This window comes from Bos indicus x Bos taurus, chromosome 8 (genome assembly GCF_003369695.1).
Source record: "Bos indicus x Bos taurus breed Angus x Brahman F1 hybrid chromosome 8, Bos_hybrid_MaternalHap_v2.0, whole genome shotgun sequence".
NCBI classification, from domain to species: domain Eukaryota; kingdom Metazoa; phylum Chordata; class Mammalia; order Artiodactyla; family Bovidae; genus Bos; species Bos indicus x Bos taurus.
In genome coordinates, this window is record NC_040083.1 from 111,095,069 (window position 1) to 111,117,289 (window position 22,221).

General features: G+C 58.0%; 2 protein-coding genes and 1 long non-coding RNA gene across 4 annotated transcripts in view; 2 read left to right on the plus strand and 1 right to left on the minus strand.

The window, feature by feature from the left end:
• The first annotated feature begins 649 nt into the window (after positions 1 to 649).
• Positions 650 to 7,381, plus strand: ADI1 (acireductone dioxygenase 1). The gene is made up of 4 exons (XM_027550704.1): positions 650 to 872; positions 2,693 to 2,812; positions 5,252 to 5,431; positions 6,416 to 7,381. The coding sequence occupies exons 1-4, from the start codon at positions 753 to 755 to the stop codon at positions 6,533 to 6,535; spliced, it is 540 nt and encodes a 179-aa protein (XP_027406505.1). The 5' UTR covers positions 650 to 752; the 3' UTR covers positions 6,536 to 7,381.
• A 2,499-nt stretch (positions 7,382 to 9,880) lies between these two features.
• LOC113897911 lies at positions 9,881 to 12,353 on the plus strand. Its single transcript, XR_003512452.1, has 3 exons — positions 9,881 to 10,366; positions 10,886 to 11,151; positions 11,994 to 12,353. It is a non-coding gene; the product is annotated as an uncharacterized LOC113897911 (long non-coding RNA).
• Positions 12,354 to 14,506: 2,153 nt separating this feature from the next.
• Positions 14,507 to 22,221, minus strand: part of TRAPPC12 (trafficking protein particle complex 12) — a 36,504-nt gene continuing 28,789 nt past the window's right edge. For both annotated transcript variants that reach the window (XM_027550706.1, XM_027550707.1), the window contains exons 7-12: positions 20,953 to 21,025; positions 20,261 to 20,334; positions 18,530 to 18,628; positions 16,900 to 17,000; positions 16,229 to 16,316; positions 14,507 to 16,118 (exon numbers count right to left, since the gene is read on the minus strand). In XM_027550706.1, coding sequence (XP_027406507.1) covers positions 15,876 to 16,118; positions 16,229 to 16,316; positions 16,900 to 17,000; positions 18,530 to 18,628; positions 20,261 to 20,334; positions 20,953 to 21,025 — 678 coding nt within the window. In that variant the 3' untranslated portion in view covers positions 14,507 to 15,875. The remainder of the gene's footprint in view (positions 16,119 to 16,228; positions 16,317 to 16,899; positions 17,001 to 18,529; positions 18,629 to 20,260; positions 20,335 to 20,952; positions 21,026 to 22,221) is intronic.

A 22,221-nucleotide genomic window follows, 5' to 3' on the forward strand; every position in this document is an offset into this window, starting at 1 on the left:
TGCTGCGGTCCATGAAGATGCAGAGTCAGACATGACTGAGCCACTGAACTGAACCAAACTGAACGAATGGTGGGGAGTTTTAACCGGGTAGCCTTTCCCTTTTCCAGGGGATCTTCTCAACCCAGGGATCGAACTCAGGTCTCCCGCATTACAGGTGGATTCTTTACCAGATGAACCACAAGGGAAGCCCAACTGGAGTTTCAACTGGAGGCTATTTTGAGCCCTGTAGCTTTCCTTCACGTAACCCGAAGCAATGGCACCCCACTCGTACTCTTGCCTGGAAAATCCCACGGACAGAGGAGCCTGGTGGACTGCAGTCCATGGGGTCGCGAAGAGTTGGACACGACTGAGCGACTTCACTTTCACACATTGGAGAAGGAAATGGCACCCCACTCCAGTGTTCTTGCCTGGAGAATCCCAGGGACGGGGGAGCCTGGTGGGCTGCCGTCTCTGGGGTCGCACAGAGTCGGACACGACTGAAGCGACTTAGCAGCAGCAGCTGCAGCTTTCCTTCAGGGACACCGCCTCGCGCCAGGAGCCCGCCCGCCGGCGGGAAGGAGGCGCGCCGCCCCGGGCTTCCAGGCGCGCGCCGCCCGCCTCCCGGGGAGGGGAAAGGAGGGAGGAGGAAAGGAGGAGGCACGGGTGAGGGCAGGAAGAGGCAGGGCAGGAGGAGGGGCGCCCGCGTGCGGCCAGGCTCAGGCCAGGCTCACTCCTGCCTACCCCGGCCCAGGCCCCGCACTCAGTTCCCGGCCATGGTGGAGGCCTGGTACATGGACGAGGCGGCCGACGACCCGCGGCTGCCGCACCGCGCCGAGCCCGCGCGCCCTGTCGGCCTGGAGCAGCTGCGCCGGCTCGGGGTCCTTTACTGGAAGGTACGCGGAGCCCGCGCGGCGGCACAGGCGCCCCTTCGGCCCCGCGCGCCCCGCCTTCCGGCCAGCGGGCCTGCGGAGCCCGGGCCCGTGCTCACTGCGCACGCTCGGCGCGGCCGGGCCGGCCCCCCACCTCCACCGCGGGGCGCGCCGCGTGCTCGGTGCCGGGATCGGGGATCGGGGGGCGGGGATCGGGGATCGGGGGGCGGGGATCGGGGGTCCGGGATGGGGGGCGCGGGGGAGGGCAGAGGGGTCGGAGTGAGAGCGGGGCCCCGGGCCCGCGGGTCCCCGCCGCCCCAGTGGGAGGCCCGGGCCCTGTAGGCGCGGGCCTGTCCCCAGGGGCCCTGGCGGGGCGGCGGGAGGGCGGTTGGGGTCCCTGAAGTGTCCCCGTGCGTCTCCCTGGTGGGGGGAGGGGCGGGTCGACAGGAGGCGCCGTCTGTTCAGACTCCTGCCCTTCGGTCTCGCTGTCCACGGGACAGTTTTGGAGCGGGAGTGGACACTGGCCAAGCTCTGAAAGTGTCCGGGGATAAAGTAAGGCTGTGTTTTCAGCTCCTCCGCCAGGTCGAGTCGGACTCCTCCTGGCTCCTGGTTCTCCTGTGGATGGGAAGACCCAGGACTGTCAGAATTAAAGTTGTTGAGTTGCTCAGTCGTGCCCGACCCTGCGACCCCATGGACTGCAGCAGGCCAGGCCTCCCTGCCAATCACCAATTCCCGGAGTTTACCCAGACTTACGGCCATCCAGTCGGTGATGCCATCCAACCATCTCATCCTCTGTCGTCCCCTTCTCCTGCCGCCTTCAGTCTTCCCCAGCATCAGGGTCTTTTCCAGGGAGTCGCCCGTAGACTTGTTTGCTCTGCTTCCAGTGCCCTGGGCCTTTTTGTACTTTATAATGACTCGATCTGGAGCAGGACGATAGCTGGGCATGTTCACCTGTTGTGTCTCAGTGACGCTGTAGGAAGTGGGAAGCTCTCACCTGGATGTGAAGGTGCACTGTGGGGGTCTGCTCACCTGGGGAGTGGTCATTGAGAAATTCATGTCTCTGGCTTCCTTGGTGGCTCAGTGGTAGAGGCTGCCTGCTGACACAGGAGACAGGCTGGTTGGGAAGCGCTCACGTGTCTGGGGCAAGGCTGCCACAACTGTCGAGCCGGAGCTCTGTAGTCGGGGAGCTGCAGCTCCAGGAAGCCTGCACTCAGCAGTGAAGACCGAGCACAGTCAGAAAGGCATCAATAAAATTTTAAAGAAAGAAAAGGCAGCTGAGGCCAGGGGGTAGAAAGCCTCTTGTCTGCCTGAGGAACTTGGGTTTTATTTGTGGGCTCAGAGGGCCTCAGGTGTTTTGGCTCGGGGAAACAAAGTAACCATAGAGTTGCCATAGAGACAAAGGTCAGGCAGACTTGCAGAGTGGACAGGAGGCAGAGGAACAGGACGCGGCGGTGCGGGGGAGGCGCCCGTTACAGGCCTGAGGCGATCAGAGCTTCCCCAACTCCTGGTGGTGGGACTGGAAGCGTGAAGTTTCAATAGAATCTCCCTGGAAGCGCTGTTGGAGAGAAGGGAGGCGGAAATTCGACGCAACTGCACTGCTTTTAGCCTTTAGGGAAACATGCCAAGAAATAGGGAAAGGAGGGGAAGAAAGGTGACTTTAGCATTGACAAAGGACCGAGTGATATTAGTGCAGTGTATGTGGGATATAATTATACTGGAGATCCAGAATGCGGACACAGGACTAGGTAATAAATTCAGAGTATAATCATATTGGAGATCCAGAAAGAGACTGTTTCGGTGTGTTCACGTGACCTCCTGTTTGTTGCTTGTTTAAACTCTTTTAGCTGGATGCAGACAAATACGAGAACGATCCAGAATTAGAGAAGATCCGAAAAGAGAGAAACTACTCCTGGATGGACATCATAACCATATGCAAAGACAAACTACCGAATTACGAGGAAAAGGTAAGGGGCTCTGTATTATTGGACAAGGGGGATTATTAATTATTCACTTAATAAATGCAGGAGAAGGCAATGGCACCCCACTCCAGTACTCTTGCCTGGAAGTTCCATGGATGGAGGCACCTGGGGTTGCAAAGAGTCGGACACGACTGAGCGACTTCACTTCCTTTCTTTCTATAGTTACTTTCAGAGAAGGAAATGGCAACCCATTCCAATGTTCTTGCCTGGAGAATCCCATGGACGGAGGGCCTGATGGGCTGCAGTCTATGGGGTTGCAAAGAGTTGGACATGACTTAGCAACTAACACACACACACACATTAATAAATGCAAGCCTTTCCTTCTTTTTAAATGTCTTTCATTTTGGTTTATATGAGAGGCATGCTGGCCTTAGAATAAGCTGAAAAGTATTCCGTCCGTTTCCGTTTTTTGGAAGAGTATGTCTAGAATGGTTTTACTTTTTTCTTAAATGTTTGGCAGATTAACCAATGAAGCCGTGGGGTTTGTTTGTTTGTTTAGGCGGTAAGTCGCGTGTCCGACTCTTGTGACCCTATGGACTGTAGCCCACCAGGCTCCTCTGTCCATGGGACTTCCCAGACAAGAAGACTGGAGTGGATTACCATTTCCTTCTCCAGGAGATCTTCCCGACTCAGGGATCAAACCCTTGTCTCCGTGTCATTACCACCTTCTCGAACAGCTTCTCTCCTGAAATAAAACCCTGCCCCTAATACCAGCTTATCTTTTGTTCTCGTAACACATACTTCTTTACTATCTGATTATCTCACGGTTGTCTTAGGTTAACACGTTTTGGGCAGGAATCCTGCGGAAGGGGTGCTGCGTCTGCTCAGGGCACCCCGCCTGGAGGCCTGTGCCTGGGGTGGGGTGGGGGTCCCAGTGCCCATGATGCAAAACTTGGCTGAACTGGTGCCCGCCAGGGTTCCGTGTTGGGACCGGACACCTCTTCCCGCTCTAAGGAAGGGTCTGTGGAGAGTGACTTCTGCTCGGAGTCGAACTTGGACTTGGTGTGAGTGAATCTCACTGACCCGGCCTGAGTCAGTTACCCTGTCCCTGTGCCGTCATCTTCCTGTACTGATTGGGCCTGCTTCTCTCCATCGATGCCCATCAGTACACGCGTGCGGATTCGTGGTTTCCTCGTGGGCCCATGTCCATTCTTGCCTCGATCCACCTTGATGTTCAGATTGGTCCAGACTCAGCGGGGGGCGGGGGGGCCCTCTCTGTGGTCCTGCCGCGTCCCCGCCGTGCTCCCAGCCCCTCCGTGCTCCCTGGCTCAGGGTGTTCGTGCCCCTCGGGGCTCCCTCGGCCCATCCTTGGGTCTCTCTCCTCCCGCACATACCACAGTGCCCAGTGGTGGCTGCATCCACCCAGTTAGGGTCAGCAGGCCTGTCCGTGGAGCTCCAGGTGAGTTGCGGTCCTGTCTTACTGAGGGTGTAGTCAGAGAACTATGTTCAAAAGCACTTAGGTGAGTTTTCTCTTCCTCCTGTGGTTGTGAGCATATGGCTTGATTCCAGATTTAAGGTCCCCCCTCCCCCGGCCCCCAAGCTTGTTTTAGTTTTATTTGCGACTCTGTAAGATGTAAAGTGAGTCACACAGTCGCGTCCGACTCTCTGCAAGCCCACGGACTGCAGCCCGCCAGGCTGCTCTGGCCTTGGAATTCCCCAGGCAGGAGTCCTGGAGCGCGCTGCCATAGCCAGGTTTAAAATGAAGACTCTTCCAGAAGGCCCCCTGGCTCCCCTTGGCTGGCCTGCACCGCGCCCTGCTGTCGGGGCCCGCGTGCCCGTTGACTCTACCAGCCCGCTCTGCTCCCGCCTTCCGGGCGCCTCCAGCGTTCCTCAGTGACAAACAGCACAGCAGGGAGCGGCGTGTGCACGCCTTTCTGTGCTGTTGGAGGTGTATCTTCAGGGTAGATTCCCAGACAGGTGGCGGGTCGGTGCGTGTCCAGCTGCAGGGCAGGGACCTGTCCCCAGGGCCTCGCCCGCCCGAGAGGCTGCCGTTCTCACTGGAAGCGGGGATTTTCCAAACGTCTGTGGATTGTCCAGAAGGGTGGAAGCATGATGTGAGGAGAGCTTTGAAACCCTCTGGGACAGCAGGCAAGAGGTGGGGAATCTTAAGAAGGCCAGTTAAAGAGAAACGTGAAGGTTGCGTGGGTGTTTACTAGAGAATGCTTCCAATGTTTGTGCACATTCAAGCATTTTTATTGTGAAACGTTAGAGGATGGAGCCCTGAAAGACACAGGCCAGGTTGGGATGAGGGGGAGGTGTTTACTGAGCACCTTCCTCAGATGCACACGTGCTCCTGCCCTGCCGGGGTGACCACGTGCCTTCGCGTCTCCTGGGGGCGGGCCAGGTGGTCCGCGCTGGCGCAGGGGTGGTTCCAGCCACCTCACCCCGGGGGGCCCCCAGCTCACAGAGCCTCCCCACCCCCAGATCAAGATGTTCTTTGAGGAGCACTTACACCTGGACGAGGAGATCCGCTACATCCTGGACGGCAGCGGGTACTTTGACGTGCGGGACCAGGAGGACCGCTGGATCCGGATCTCCATGGAGAAGGGGGACATGATCACCCTGCCCGCCGGCATCTACCACCGCTTCACGCTGGACGAGAAGGTGGGCTCGCGGCTCCTCTGCCGCAGTGTGGTCTGCGCGCCTGTCGGACGCTCAGCCCCGGCAGCGCCAGGCGAGGACGCTGCCTCAGCGAGCGGCCGGGGGTTCGCGGGGGCCGGGGGTCTGCAGGGGCGCACGGGAGCACATGCCCAGGCCAACGGGAGGCGCCCCTCCAGGGGTCCCTGCTCCTTCGTCATTCGAGAGCATGTCTGTTGGGCCTCAGCCGTTGGGTGCTGGAGCCATGGACACGGTCACAGAAGCAGGAGAAGGGTGGTCTGGGGCTCCCTCCGTGGGCTTGGGACTGACCTCAGACTCACGGGTGTGCTCAGCTTAAAGCTCAGGACTCGGAGAGGATGTGCGAGGGAAGGAAGGTCGCCCCACTCCTGGCTCCAGCATCTCTCCCTGAAGGTGGCCGTGATCAGGTCCTCAAAAGTCTTCTTGGAGAGACGGCTCGCTTGGCAGGCGAATGTGAGTCGTGCACAGGAGCCAGCCGAATCTGTCCGGGGGTGGCGCCCCTCTTTTCTGCTCGCTGAGCTCTGGGACTGTTTCCTGTCGGCATATAGAGAGCCCCAGCCTGGGTGCAGCTGCCTGATGGCCACTGGGACCCACTCTGGTTTACTGCGTTGAGTGGTGACCCCAAGAGATGGGTCCGCCAGCTGTCTCCAGTTCTTTGCTGTGGTAAACGGCTCCGGGAGAAAGAACCTCACGCGTTTGCCATCGTGGCCTGCTGAGAGTTCCCCTGTAGGACACACCCCCGGACGTGCACCCTGGCTGGACAGGGGTGTGGGTTTCAAACCGTGCTGCGGGAGGGGCCCGCGTGCAAGGCGGTGTGTCTGTCGAGAGCGTGGGCCCGATGCTGCCCTGCGGCTGCCTGAGCACAGGCTCTCCTGCCTTTCAGAGGAATGTGTATGAGAACAGGGGTGAGTGGCATGGGGTGTGACCTCACGGCTGCATGCCCAGCGCCGCTCTGTCTGTGTGTCTCCCCAGAACTACGTGAAGGCCATGCGGCTGTTCGTGGGAGACCCCGTGTGGACGCCATACAACCGGCCGTCGGACCACCTCGAGGCCCGGACGCAATACCTGGAGTTCCTGGCGCAGTCGGCCTAGCGGCCCCTCGTGAGGCAGCACGGAGTCTGTCCCTTTCTCCGGCTTCAGTTCTGCAGGCGCGAGGCTGGGGAGCCTCCTCTGCAAGCTTGTCAGATCAGAACACTGTATTTTTTTGATCAGAACACGTTTTAATGGATGGAGCCATGGAGCTGGTTGCACATGCAACCAGCTGGAAATTTGGGCAGGTGATTCACTTCTCTGATTCGGGGTCAGGGTCAGTGGCCCCGCACTAGATCACGCCTTCAGCTCTGACCAGTGAGTTTCATCTCCCCAAATATAGCCACTTACTGCCTGATTCTCGGGCTTTAAACAGGCGCCAGGCGAGGCCATGCCTGCCCTGTGCAGACTGTGACAGTGGGTGACAGGGCGGTGGAGAGGTCACCCACTTTTCTCCCAAAACACAGGGGTGCTGAGGGGGAAGCTGGCATGTTGGGGGACACACACTCACTCACACCACTTTCTTGCTCAAAATAAAGGAGCTGCCTGGTTGCTCTGCTGGCGGCTTGGAGTCGCCTTCTGTTCTGGTACCTGTGGTTCCCTCACGTCACCCCCTTTGCCTCCGTCGTCTGACGTGTGTGCCTGTGCGTAGTTACGTCTGTGTTTCCCGGGTCAGCACTGTTCCACGCGCGATTTCTGGTTAAACTCGTACAGGAAACGAATTCTACAATCAAGCCTTTGAATTTTAACAAGAATTGGTACATCGTTTGTATTTTTAATCAACAGTTTTGAGATACAATTATATCTCATTTGTTATAATCATAGAAAAACCCTGAATTAGCCTCAGATGTGAAGGGCAGTTTGCTTTGGGTATTCTTTTAAACTGGATTAAAAATCTTTATGTGGAAATGGGTATGTCATCGCTTCCACGTTGGTTTTGGCACGTGTCCAGGCACGGAGGGACCCCAGGCCTTGCTGTGTGGGTGAACGCTGGACTTAGGGTCAAGCTGTGTGCCAGCCACACGGGTAACACCGTCAGCCCCCAGGGTCGGGCGCTGCCCCTCCTCCTTCTTGCCGAGACAGGACTCAGGAGATGAGAGGGAACCTCGGAGCAGGGGTGGCTCCTCCTGTGGGCACCGTCAGTTATACAGAGGATGGTGGTTTACGGATTTGCAGTTGTCAGGGGCTCCCAGGAGCACACGTCTGGGAGCTGAGCTGTCCGTGTGGACCTAGGAGCACTGCTTGTTGCGTAAGACATGTCTCAACGTGTCACTTGACAGACGTGTCCTCCCTTTAAAGGTGTGCAGCACTTGGGGGGCGGCACGTGGCTCACAAACCTAGACAGCATATTAAAGCCAGAGAAATCACTTGGCCTGCAAAGGTCCGTCTAGTCAAGGCTGTGGTTTCTCCAGTGGTCATGTATGGATGTGGGAGTTGGACCATAAAGAAAGCTGAGTGCCGAAGAATTGATGCTTTTGAACTGTTGTGTTGGAGAAGACTCTTGAGAGTCCCTTGGACTGCAAGAAGATCAAACCAGTAAATCCTAAAGGAAATCAGTCCTAAATATTCATTGGAAGGACTGATGCTAAAGCTGAAACTCCAATACTTTGGCCACCTGATGTGAAGAGCTGACTCATTTGAAAAGACCCTGATGCTGGGAAAGATTGAGGGCAGGAGGAGAAGGGGATGACAGAGGATGGTTAGATGGCATCACCAACTCAATGGTCATGAGTTTGAGTAAACTCCAGGAGTTGGTGATGCACAGGGAGGCCTGGCGTGCTGCAGTCCATGGGGTCGCAGAGTCGGACACCACTGAGCGACTAAGCACAGCACAGTAAGGAGGTGAAGTTAACAGCAGAAACGCAGCCAAAGGCAGTGGGGATGCCCCACAGGCGGTGTCATTTGCTGATTTGCAGGAGGTTGGGAGCAGAGCCCGACCTCGGCCCTCAGACACGCCCGGGCCATGAGCATCACTGTTCCGGCCCCGCCCCTCGCGGGGGTGCGGTTGGGGGGCTGGGGGGGTGGCGGGTGCTGAGGGAGCTGCGGTGCCGTGCTTAGTTGCTCAGTCGTGTCTGACTCTGTGACCCCATGGACTGTAACCCGCCAGGCTCCTCCGTCCATAGGATTCTCCAGTCAAGAATACTGGAGTGGGTTGCCATGCCCTCTTCCAGAGGATCTTCCCAACCCAGGGATCGAACCCCGGTCTCCCGCATTGCAGGCGGATTCTTTACCATGTAAGCCACCAGGAAGTCCAAGAAGACTGGAGTGGGTAGCCTATCCCTTCTCCGGGGAATCTTCCTGACCCAAGAATCGAACTGGGGGCTCCTTCATTTTCAGGCGGGTTCTTCACCAGCTAAGCCACCAGGGAAGCCCTGCTGGGGCGGGGGTGGGGGTGGGGGGGGCACATCTCAGGAGGCTGAGCACAGGGGGTCTGCCTCCTCCCCCGGACACCCTGATGTTGCTTCTCCCAGGAGCTCAGGCCGAACAGGCTGGCAGGAGGGCATCTAGGTGACCCTGGAGCCTCGCCCTCTGGCCTCATTCTCTGGTCCTTACGGAGGGGACTTGGTGTAGCCGGGTTTGGGGGCTCGTTCCTCACACCACTCCCTGCCCAGCTCTGGTCTCCCAAAGCTGGGGGCTTTCGTGTCTGCCGAGGGGGCCGAGGACACACAACCTCGGAAGAGGGGCGCCGGGTGTCTACCTGCTGGAGGGCCAGCGTGCAGGATGCGGTCCCCCTCCCCCCGCAAGGTTCTAGACTCCGGCTTCCTTCCAGGGTGAGAGGCCGGCCCATTGCTTTGCTCGGGGAGCCTGTCTCCCCGGGTCTGAGATGTCCGCGGCAGCCCTGGGGGCGGCGGGCCGGTTCCGGGAAGGCCCCTCCTGGCTGCGTCCTCACGCGGCGCGGGGCGGGAGCGGCAGCCCCGCCGGGTCCTCCTGAGACCACCGCCTGCGGTGGTGGAGCGGGGCCCGTGAGCCGGGACCCCGCAGACAGGAAGCTAGCCCGGGCCCGCAGACAGGAAGCTGACTCCGCAGGTGGACAAGGCGGCCGGACTGCTGGGCGGGGCGATCAGCGCTCCTGATTAGAGACCACGGGCAGCACCGCCCGGGCTTCATCACCAGCGATAGTGCTGTGGGTGCAGGTGTGGGGGGAGTGTGTGTGTGTGCATGCACGTGTGTGTGTGAGGGGGAAGTGTGTGTGTGCGCACGCGCAGTGTGTGCGCATGTGCAGTGTGTGCGCACGTGTGTGTGTGTGTGAGGGGGAAGTGTGCGTGTGCGCGCATGTACAGTGTGTGCGGGGAAAGTGCGTGCGTGCATGCATGTGCAGTGTGCGCGTGCGTGTGCGCGCATGTGCAGTGTGCGCACGTGCGCGCGCGGGGGATATGTGTGTGTGTGTGTGTGTGTGCCCGCGCAGATGCACAGGAAGTGCGCTGTCGCCCCGCGTTTCCAGGTGTTCTCCAGGCTCCGCCTTAGGAGGCCGTTTTCCCAAACATCCTCTTAGACGTCCAGGGGGTCGCAGAGTCGGCGGCAACTGAGCCACTGAACTGAACTGAGCTCTTAGATGCGGTGGCAACCGGGAGGAGGACACCCAGGTCACCCGGGGCCTCTGTGCCGCGTGGCCCCTACTGGAATGGGGCCTGCCTTTCTAACGAAGGAGGCCCCCTACTCAGCTCCCGTCCTTTGGTTTCCCCTCCTGGATTTTAATGAATGCCTTTTATTTTTCGGGCTTCAAATGCTTGTGTTTGATTTAAGCAGACAGTTCCAAGAAATCCCGGGGCCAGACAGAGTCTCATCTGAAGGACGCAGGAGCCCAGCAGAGGCGCATCAGTGCAGTCCGGGCAGCCTACTGTCACACCCGTCTTGGGGCCTGCGCCACCGTTAACTAATCCTGATGGCTGGCTGGTGAGGCGGGTCACTGAGGGGGGCCCACAGGGACACACGGGCAGAGGCACACCCTGGGGGTCCGCGGAGAGGAGAGGTCCCAGGGGGCGTCCAGGAGGACCCTGGAGTGGAACAAGCCTGTTTCCGCCTTCCCGAGTGCTGCCAGCAGGTGTTGGGGGCTGAGTGCCCAACACTGAAGCCTCCCGTCGTTGGAGCCTCGGAACCTGACCTTACTTGGAAATGGGGTCCTTGCAGGTGTGACTGCATACGGCCCTCAGGGAGGTCCTCCTGAGTGAGGGCGGCCCTGAACCCGGGCCCGGGGTCCTTACTGAAGAGGAGGCGGGGGGCAGAGGCCATGCGGGCACCTTGAGGGCCGGGCAGGGCTGTGACCAGAGCCCCCCAAGCCAGCATCACAGAGCCTGGGAGTGCACCGCCGGCGTAGACTGAGGCGCAGACTCGGGGCGTGTCCAGCCGCCCGTCTCTGGGTGTCTGCTGTGGCAGCGTCAGCAAGCTGAGCCCAGCCCGTCCCCCATTTCTCAGGCGAGACCCGAGGCTCCGACTGCTCAGCTCTGCACCCGAGCTCCTGCAGGTCCCCTGGTCCCTGGACGCCTCCACGCAAGTGACCCCAGTCACGTCCTTCCTCGAGAACCCCAAGTGGGAGGCTCCCAACATGGCGAGCCCACCCTGCTCACCAGCCACACGAGGCCGCCCGGCATGGCAGTCATTCAGGGACGCCCGTGCGGTTTCCTGGCCAGATCTGGTGTCCCTGGACAGGGCTGGGGGAGCCGTCCCCACGTCCTCCCAAAGTGAGTCCTCCCTGCTCCCTCACCTTCCTTGCCCAGCACCCGCCAAATACCCTGCTCTCTGGAGTAACTGGGGGTAGGTATGGGGGGAGTTCAACGTGGGGACGGTGCTGAAACCGCAGCAGGGTCCTGGGTGAGGAACCCTGAGGTCCAAGATGCTCTGTGACCAGTAACTGGAAGGGTTGGATCCATTTTCTAGGAGGGGGTCATGGGCGGGGGAGGCTGGCATGCACTTTATCTGCTTTATTTATGCGTCTGTTGTGGCTAACAGACTTGCCTGAGGTTCACGTAGGGCCACATTTGACATAATTCCCAATGCCTGAATTGGCCATCTCCTCTCACACGTGAGAGACCAGCTGAGAAGGCTTGGTCACCAGAAAGCTGGGCTGGATGCGGGCACGGGCTGGGGGTCCTTCCCGCCTGGCTCAGGCCTAGCCCTGGGGGCGGCCTGGGTCTGCCTGCTGGTGAGGAGGTGGGGGGGTGGGCGCCACCCTGACGTGTGCTGGGGATGGAGGGGGATGCAAGGAGCTCCCTGCCCTTACCTCCTCTGGAAGGACAGAGGCCCCCTACCCGGGGAGGGGAGGGGATAGCCTGCTCCACCCCTGCTGGGCATGAAGCCCTGCCTGTGAGCAGATGCCCCCTGGCCTCCCCCCCACCCCACCGCAGCCTCTTTGCTTGATGCTCTCAGGACCTCTGGCCTCACTGTCCATGCCAGGCCAAGGTGGCAGAGGGTATCCCTGTCCTTAAGCAGCCCCTGGTGCCTGTGCTGCTGGGACAGTCACTCTGAGCCACGAGGCTCCTGCATGTATTTTTCTCCAGTTCTGCAAATGTGTATCTATCTACAGACGACTTCCCTGGTGGTCCAGTGGTTAAGAATCTGCCCGCCGATGCAGGCAATGAGGCTTCAGTCTCTGCTCAGGGAAGATTCCACACGCAGCAAGGCAGCTAAGCACGCGCGCCACGACTGAAAGCTGTGGCCTGGAGCCCACGCTGGGCAAAAAAAAGGGCACCACCACGAGAAGCCCCCGCAACCGCAACTAGAGTAAGACCACACGCGGCAAGGAAGACCCAGCACGGCCAAGAAACAAATTAAAAACAACAAAAAAACCCACGAAGAAAATCACGTGTATCTACAGTGTATTTGTTGCTGTTCAGTTGCTCAGTCCTGTCTGACTCTACGACCCCATGGACTGCAGCGCGCCAGGCCTCCCTGTCCATCACCAACTCCCGGAGCTTGCTCAAACTCCTGTCCATTGAGTTGGTGACGCCATCCAACCATCTCATCCTCTGTCGTCCCCTTCTCCTGCCCTCAATCTTTCCCAGCATCAGGGTCTTTTCCAATGACTCAGTTCTTCACATCAGGTGGCCTAAGTACTGGAGCTTCAGCTTCAGCATCAGTCCTTCCAGTGAATATTCAGGATTGAATTCTTTAGGATGGACTGGTTGGATCTCCTTGCAGTCCAAGGGACTCTCAAGAGTCTCCTCCAACACGACAGTTCAAAAGCATAAATTCTTTGATATCAGCTTTCCCTATAGTCCAACTCTCACATCCATACATGACTACTGGAAAAACCACAGCTTTGACTATAGGGACATTTTGTTGGCAAAGTAATGTCTCTGCTTTTTAACATGCTGTCTAGGTTGGTCATAGCTTTTCTTCTGAGGAGCAAGTGTCTTTTAATTTCATGGCTGTAGTCACCAACTGCAGGGATATTGGAGCCTCCCAAAATAAAATCTGTCACTGTTTCCACTGTTTCCCATCTGTTTGCCATGAAGTGATGGGACCAGATGCCATGATCTTAGTTTTCTGAATGTTGAGTTTTAAGCCAGCTTTTTCACTCTCCTTTCATCAAGAGGCTCTTTAGGTCCTCTTCACTTTCTGCCATAAGGGTGGTGTCATCTGCATATCTAAGTTTATTGATATTTCTCCCAGCAATTTTGATTCCAGCTTGTGCTTCATCCACCCTGGCATTTTACATGATGTACTCTGCATATAACTTAAATAAGCAGGGTGACCATATACAGCCTTGATGTACTCCTTTCCTAATTTGGAACCAGTCTGTTGTTCCATGTCCGGTTCTGACTATTGCTTCTTGATCTGCATAGAGATTTCTCAGGAGGCAGGTCAGGTGGTCTGGTATCCCTATCTCTTGAAGAATTTCCCACAGTTTGTTGTGATCCACACAAAGGCTTTAGTGTAGTCAATGAAGCAGATGTTTTTCTGGAACTCTCTTGTTGCTTTTTTGATGATCCAACAGATATTGGCAAATTGATCTCTGGTTCTTCTGCCTTTTCTAAATCCAGCTTGAACATCTGGGAGTTCTGGGTTTGCGTACTGTTGAAGCCTGGCTTGGAGAATTTTGAGCATTACTTTACTAGCGTGTGAGATGAGTGCAATTGTGCGGTAGTTTGAGCATTCTTTGGCATTGCCTTTCTTTGGGATTGAAATGAAAACTGACCTTTTCCAGTCCTGTGACCACTGCTGAGTTTTCCAAATTTGCTGGCATGTTGAGTGCAGCACTTTCACAGCATCATCTTTTAGGATTTGAAATAGCTCAACTGGAATTCCATCACCTCCACTAGCTTTGTTCATAGTGATGCTTTCTAAGGCCCACTTGACTTCACATTCCAGGATGTCTGGCTCTAGGTGCGTGATCACACCATCGTGATTATCTGGGTCGTGAAGATCTTTTTTATATAGTTCTTCTGTGTATTCTTGCCACCTCTTCTTAATATCTTCTGCTTCTGTTAGGTTCATACCATTTCTGTCCTTTATTGAGCCCATCTTTGCATGAAATGTTCCCTTGGTATCTCTAAGTTTCCTGAAGAGATTGCTAATCTTTCCCATTAGACTAGCAGTCAGCAATGTATCTATTTTGTTTTAAACGTGAATGGTATTTCAGGGCACACGCATCCTGACCTTGACACCTGGAGGTGTGGGCATGCCCACGCCCACACATGCTCGGGTCTCTCCCGTAACCGCTGTGTGCGCTGCTCAGCTATGGAGCACGGCACACTTTCACCACCTTCTTTAAATCACTGCCTATTTTTTAAAGGCAAAACATTTACCAGTTTTGGTGACTTTTCCTACTGCTTATAAAAATCACACACACACACATTATGTAGAAACATTAAGCTCAGTTGTAAAAGGGAAAATAAAACTGCGTTTCAGCCCATCCTTCCTGTGACTGTAGTTTAACATCAAGTATCAGTTTTCAGCCTTTTCTATTAACATATGCTTCGTGTAAACATACCTTTGAGGACTTTTCCAGGTCATTAACTTTTTAAATGATATGGTCTTTCATGAATGCCTCTCAGGAATATGTGGTGATAAATGAAAACACTCTATTATAAAAACTTCTGAGTCAGTTGCCAGTTTATTTTCCAGAAACGCTCCATCATTTTTCTGCTCACACACGTGTGAGCGTGTGTTCCCACGAGGCTCCCTGACGGCTGCGGGGGGTGGGGTGGGGGGTGGGGAGTGCGGCCCCCAGGGGTGTGGCTGTAGCAGCTCTAGTGGCAAGCCCCGCAGACAGCGCTGACCTGTCACGGCCTGGGGGCTGGAGGCCTGGGGCCGGGGCTGCAGGGTGGTCCCTGGGCCTCGCTCCTCGCTGGGTCGTCTCCTGTGCGCCCCTGGGCGCCCACCCTCGGGACTCCATCCCACCTGGACACCTCCTTGGAGGCCCATCTCTGCAGACGGCCATGCTGGGGTTTGGGGAGATTCCGGGGCAGCAGCTTTTGGGGTGCTTCCTGGGTGTGCGATGTGCAGTTGAGGCCTGGATCTGGGATCCGGGGGGCACAGGGTGTGGTCTCCCTTGGGCTGGGACCCTCCCCCCCGGCCCGGGAGGCAGGCCAACAGTACTTGATGCATTTGATTTAGAAACTTAAAGGAAAACAGAGTGTAAAGCAGGTAGATCCCAAGTGTTAGTCCAGAGGCTGCGGATGCTCTGGGTGGGGGTGGGGTTCCCCTCCCTGCCTGAGCCGGAGGCGCCCCTCATTGTCTCTGGAGGTGTAGGCCCGGTCCTTCTGGCGGCCTCTCCTGTCTCTCCTATTTACAGGGTAACTAATTTGTTTCCACGACTGCGTTGAGACCGTCTGCCCAGGAGATGCTGCATTTGTGTTTACCACGGAAATGACTAGAAATAGAGCTCGGCTCTGCTTTATGCAATACATGTTTATATCAGAATCTTAAGTGAACTCTGTTTTAAGATGTATGAGCAGAGCTGGGTAACTTCAAGAGCCCCTGCCAGAGTTCTTTAATCCAGGTGCGTTAGACACTTTAAAGGCAGGCATGACCATGTGAACGGACACTGACCCCAGAGCTGAGAACGGTGACCCCTGTCCTGGCCCCACTGCACACGCAGGCCCGTGTCCTCGCCCCCGCCCCCTGTGCTGGAAACGCGCAGGACGAAGAACGGATTCGCTCCCCTGGCACCAGACTCCTCCGAGGGGCTCAGCAGAGGCTGGAAAAGGCCCCGGGGAGCAGAGTGGAGCTGCAGCTCTGGGGCGGGGGGAGCGGGCCCTCTCCCCCCATCTACGAATCTCTAGAACGCTCCGGCTCAGGGCGAGAACCGTGTGTGTTACGGGTCCGCTCTCCCGCGAGGCTGCTGGGAGTGGCCCCGGGACGCCCCCGGCCCCGTGCGTGCGCGCCCCGCGTCTGCAGCCCGCCTGATGGAGGCGGCGGCGGGCAGACGCCGAGCGGGAGGCCCGGGGGCGTGCGCGGGGCGCTAGGCCAGCTTGAGGCAGTGCGTGTTGAAGCAGTCGCCCTCCGTGCTGGCCACGGCCTCCAGCAGGGCCTGCTTCTTCTGCAGGCTGCGGGACGACTCCAGCTCGTACATGGTGGTCAGGTTGAAGAGCACGCTCTCGTGCAGGTGCTGCCGCGGGTCCCGCTGGGCCATGGCCTCCAGCTGCCGCAGCGAGTCCTTGAGGCGGCCCAGGTACAGCAGGCACACGGCCGCGTTGTTGTTGGCCTGCGGGGCGGGGGCAGGGCTGGGTGGGGGTGTGCGGGCGGCCCAGGCCCCCCAGCCCTGGAGGGTGCCCGACGCCAGCGGACGCACCACCTCTGCCCGGGGCGTCTTACCACTGCATTCGAGGGGTCCACCCTCAGGATCTCTGTGAAGAACCTGTGCGCTTCGGCGAAGTTATTCTGACCGAGGTGAAGGAAAGCTCTGCAAATAAGCGACACGGGAGGGATGATTCGGAAGTCGGGAGGCAGGCGGGTGTGTGGCGGGGACACTGAGGGGACAGCTCCGGGAAGCGGAACCTCGCGGGAGGGCGCGGGGAACGCAGTCCGTAGTAACGCCCTATCTTTGTGGGCAGACGGACCGTAACCAGACTAGTCGTGCTGCAGGTCGTAAGAGAGAGAAACATCAGGTCACTATGCTGTGTAACAGGACCGAATGGTGTTTCAGGTCAATGACACTCCAAACTAACTCACAGAGAAAGATTCAATTGTGGTCACCGGGGAAGGAGGGCAGGATTGGATGCAGGTGGTCCACAGGCACCCGGGGCGCAGCGTACAGCACCGGGAACAGCATCCACACCGCTGTGCGTTACCCTGAACGCCGAGAGAGTGCGCTCTGTCTCTAATTTTGTATGCGTATGGGGTGATGAGTGTTCGCTATTTTGTGGGCATCACTTCCCAATGTCCCAATGTATGGAAGTCAAGTCGTTATTGTTCTCACCTTAAACCTGCACCGTGCTGCAGTTACGGCTCAGCAAAGCTGGAGATCACAGAAAAGAAATACACACCTGTTCATCAAAACCATGGTTTTGCCCTGCAGTCCATCCAATTTCTGGGTTACTTTCTCTACGTCTTGAAAGTACTTTTCAGCTGCTTTTATGTCTCCAATCTGCTTTGACAAAATGAAGCAGTCAATTCAGGTGACGATGTTAGACCTGTACCCACACATACAGTTCCCCAATGTCAGGTGGGGACGTGTCAGGCGGGGTGAAACTTAGGTGACCACTTACTAACTGTCATTTTTCATTAAAAAACAAAACGCAAAAGCCATTCAGGACAGAGCAGGATGTCAACATCTGTCCACATGTCAGAAACTGAGTGATTAAGTTGTATATAAAAAGGCAATTAAAAAGGCAAATAATAAAAAGTACTGTGATATATCTAGTAAGCAAATAAACAAACCCAAACTAGTTATCTGAAGAAAAAACATGAGATAATAAATGGAAGAACTAGTCAAGGAAAAGAAAGCGTAAGTGCAGCAGAATTATAGACGAGAGGGGAGAAGCGCCCTTGGGTAACAGAGACTAAAGCGATTATGGAAGAGGACGACTTTGCAGGACTCCAAGCAAATGCACGCGGACACACGGAGCAGACATGTGATCTGTATTTTGGCACTCTAAACTGCCAAAATTGATCCCAGAAACAGAGAAGAAACCTCTCCCACACATGGAACACTAAAGCTGTTGATAAATTGTCCCACAAGCCCCAGGAGTGTGGCTCAGGCCTTTGAGTCAATTCTTCATATCTTCCAGCAACAGATAATTCTAGAATTATCTGAGGACAGAGAGAGAAAAAGCAAGCCACTTCTATGAAGACAGAAAACAGATACCAAGTGCTCCTGAGAATAGTGGGCGCACACGCACACGCACGCACACACACGCACGTGTACGCATGCACACACGCACGCACATGTACGCACACATATGCACGTGTACACATGCGCACACACACACGCACGCACAAGCCCCAGGAGTGTGGCTCAGGCCTTTGAGTCAATTCTTCATATCTTCCAGCAACAGATAATTCTAGAATTATCTGAGGACAGAGAGAGAAAAAGCAAGCCACTTCTATGAAGACAGAAAACAGATACCAAGTGCTCCTGAGAATAGTGGGCGCACACGCACACGCACGCACACGTGTACGCATGCACACGTGTACGCATGCACACGCACACACAAACCCAGACCAGCCTCAGCTGCAAAGAGCTAGGGCCCTCCCCCGGAGCGCAGGGTTTTGGCGGCTGCGCCCTGAGTGTTTTGGTGGTGGAAACTGAAGACGCTCCCACACCTGCTTCTCCCCTCCTTCCCAGGGAGGAGGGTGCCAGGGGCCCTGGGGGGTCTGGGGCAGGAGAGGAGCCCACGGTGGCCGGCTCCTCGCATCAACACGTTTCTACAGCGACAGGGCAAGGCCTCAGCCACCCGTCTGTGCACTGCCTGACAGAAATCTACGTACACTGACGTGTAGCGACTGGCCTCCCCATCACCTCGAAGCTGGAGGCTTGATACTCAGTACAGTCAAACCAGGACCAAAAAAGAAACTGCCTTCTGACAGCAACAGACGTCTGACTTGACCCCTTCCTCGCTTTCTCAGACCCACAGGACGCGCTGAGGTGCAGCCCCCGACCCCCACCCCTCGCACCTGCAAGAAGATGCGGCCGATGCAGCTCAGCACCTGGGGCTCCTGCTCTGGGTGGAACTGGACGACCGCGCGGTATGCATCCACGGCCAGCACGTAGTCCTGCGGGAACACTCGAGAGTCAGGAGATCCCGCTCCGCGCGCATGGCACCCACAGACCTCGTGAGCAGGGGACACGGCACCCGCCAGGAGGGGGGCAGATGGCCCAGCGGGCCGGGCTCTGGGGTCTGGGCGTGGCCGTGGTCCCCAGAGCCCTCCTCTCCCGGGGGTCTGGCTGTGCGCTTGGCCTGGGGGTCTTGCTCCCTCCATCTGCTGAGCAGCAACTAGCATTTCACCCGGACCAACTTTTTCCTGCTTGTCAGCCCTCGGGGCCCGAGCTTGGATGGCAGGTGGCCCGTCCCGTCTGCGGACACCGTCTGGGGCTCGTGATAACAGCTTGCTATCTCTTGACGGGCGCAGGCGCAGACCACAGGCTTCCACGGCAGTTTTCTCCTGAGCCTCTGTCAGACCCCTCAAGGTACTTCTCTTTCTTTACTCGCCTCCATCTTCATGCAGACCAGGACTGGAGTCACTAGTTTGCTAACTGGGGCGTTAGGTGACCGGGGACGTTCCACAGGAAAACCAGAAGCAGACCCGCCAGCCCAGCACCTTTGAGTGAAGCTCATCCAAGTGAACTGGGCCCCCGGTGCTTGCGGGGAGCCGGCCACACCCGCTGACGTGCCCTACGCACGTAAGTGCCCGTGTCCACGAGAGCGTGCAGTGGGCGAGGGCCCTCTCCTGGGGGTGCCGTGGCCCCGGGCCTCTCAGACCTGGACGGGGGCCCCGGGGCGGCTGCAGCACTGGGCTCAGGCGTGCTCCCAGGAGCCCGGCTGCCCGTGACCTGGAGCCCGGCCCAGAGCTGCTGTTGGCCGGAGGCTGTTCCCGGAGACGGTCCTCTGCTGGGTGAGGACTCGCCGCCCTTTCAGGGACTTCAGCTGCACTGAGTTCTCCAGGGAGAGCGCCATCTACTCTGGTCGGGCAGCCGCGGCCTGATGGTGCCCTGAGTGGCCAGGGCGCAGGGCTGGGCATGGCAAGGTGACCCGTCAAGGGGCTGGGGGACATCCAGGCTGTGACTCAGGCCACTCTGCCTGACAGCATTCCAGGCGGACGTTCAGGGCTGAGGCATACGGACAGACAGCTCATCATCGAAAAGGTAAGCGACCGTCAGGTCACCCGGCAGAACTGATGCCAGAGCCCACTGCCCACCACCCGCGAGGCTGGCTCGGCACCATGGCCTCACGCTGCTGTCCAAACGGGCTTGCCCGAGATGGCAGCCAGACACACAAGTGTGCCGAGGCTGTGACAGCAAGATGCTTCACTCCTTTTTAACTCAAGAATACTAAAGAATCATCTAAAATTTCACATTAACCCTCATTTGTAGTACAGGCACTCCTGAAGCACCGTGTCGGTTCTGTGCTGGGTTCAGAGAGCGCGGATGGCAGGCGGAGTCAGGGCGAGGGGACCCCCTTGGTGAGCACGGGGCCAGGACCCCGAGAGGCATGGAGCGCGAGGACTTCAGGAGCCCCATTCAGACCCACTGCAGCACCGAGTGTCAGCGCTGCACTCTGCGGACGTTCCACTTAGTAGAAACTGAAGCACGTGGACCCCAGGCGTGCCCCTGGCCCCTCTGCTTGCATGCCGCACAGGGGCTCTTCCCCTCGAGCGCCCAGGGCCCCCGCCTCCGGGAAACGGTACCTTCATGAGCAGCAGGCAGTTGGCCATGGAGCAGGTCACGCGGCCCAGGCGGGACCGCCACAGCTGCACGGAGGCTGCAAAAGAGGAGGGGTGAGTGCCCAGGCACGTGGCCAGCAGCCCAGCCACAGACGGATGCAGCCCCCACGTCTGTGGCCCTGCCCTGGCCATGGCTTCCTGTGCAGCTTGGCGCATTCCTCGGGCTGTGCTCTCGACGGCCGCCCAGCTTCAGGGGGACAGAGCCTGACTCGACCAGAAGATGAGCCCGTCGTGTAGCAGGGCCACCCCGGCGGGTTGTGGATGGGCGGGGCTCCCCGCTGTAGGGCTGTGGACAGTCACACAGGGGCGTCAGCACCACAGCCCTGGTGACAGCGGCCTGCCTGCCCAAGGCCTGGGTGTCCTACCCGCTTACGTGGAAGCATCGGTTCCTAACCCAGCTGCCTCGCCAGGCTCCGAGGGCTGGCGGGGGAGGAGATGTGGGGTGGGAGGATGGAGAGGCCGGGGCAGAACAGGCCCGGGGAGGACCCTCCTCCTGCTGCCAGGACCAAGGGGCAACTCTGAGGTAAGAACCTCCTAGAAAGGATGCTCGTTCTGGGAGGAAAGCAGCGAGGAGATGTGCGTGGGAGAGGCGAGATGGACAGAGGCTGAGGCCCGGAGCAGGCCTGGGCCGGCCCGGGGACACGTGCGGCACTGACCTTGCCTGTTCTCCTGCGCGATGCTGCTCGTGGTCCCGTCCTCCGCCAGGCCCTGCTCCAGGTTGGCCAGGATCTGCGGGACACGCAAGGACAACAGGAGTGAGTCTGCTTTTGGACGCTCTGCTGAGACGCTCCAGGAGCAGCAGGTTTCTCTGCTGAGGGTCTCCGGGGGACACGAATCGAGTGTCGCCGCTCGGGATGCACGGGGCGGACGGCAGACAGAGTGGTGACCCTCTGGCTTGAGGGTCAGGGTTGACAACACCCGCAGAGCGCCCAGGGAGCCCAGACATGCGGAGCGCGCGCCCGCTCTGTCTGGGAAGCTTCGGGTATGGGACACAAGAGGACAATTATTCACTTCTGTGAAAACATCAGTCTCGCTCCTCCAGGACCCCCGAGGCGTGCGGCCCTTTACTCATCTATCACTTAAGCTCCGAGCATCTGTCACTTTACACCGGTTTTACTGTTTGGCTAACGTCCTTGAATCACTTCTTTTATGACTGTTTCCCTGAAAGAAAGGAAGTTGCTGCCCTGGTGATCTGGGCAAAGGACAGATTCTCATGGAGGGCAGAATGAGGAGAACAAAACTGTTAACAGTGAACACTGTCTGCTGGAGAGAAAAATAAAGACGTGTCAACAGGCGTCTGGCGGAGAGCTCCCGGTTCTGTGACGACGGGCTTCGGGCACGTGCTTTGCGGAGACGCCTTCGCTCTGTGGCTCCCCCTGCCGTCAGCGACGCCCTCCGAGGCTCACCCCAGAGGCAAAGCTCACCGCCAGCAAAGCAGCTGCTCCAGACTCTCCCTGGCCTTGTCCCTGTGCCCGGGAAGGGCCACTGGACCTCCTCACCCTCAAGGGTCTGCGCTTCACACCAGGAGGAGGACGCCCTGCCATGAAAACAAAGGCCTGTCCTACCATGACTGCTCAGGACACACCTGCGTTTTACAAGTGTAACAGCTGCAAAGATGAGCTAGTTGGTCCAAACAAGGCCACATTTTCCAGCTACTTATCAGCCGTCTCCTGACCAGGAACAGAAGTCTTGATGGGCCACTGATCGGGGACAGTGACAAAGCGAGGGCTGGAGGCGCCGAGGAAGGGGAGCAGGGTCCTGGCTCTCCCAGCCCAAGGGCCGTGCAGGCTCCCGCGGGCCCTCCAGGAGCACTAACGGTGCGGGTCGGAGGCTGTGAGCCTCTGCCTCCCAGAACCACCCAGGTGGGCTGCACCCAGCGTGCCCAGCCTGGGAGGTGCTCGGGGGGCAGGTCAGCCCCACCCCGG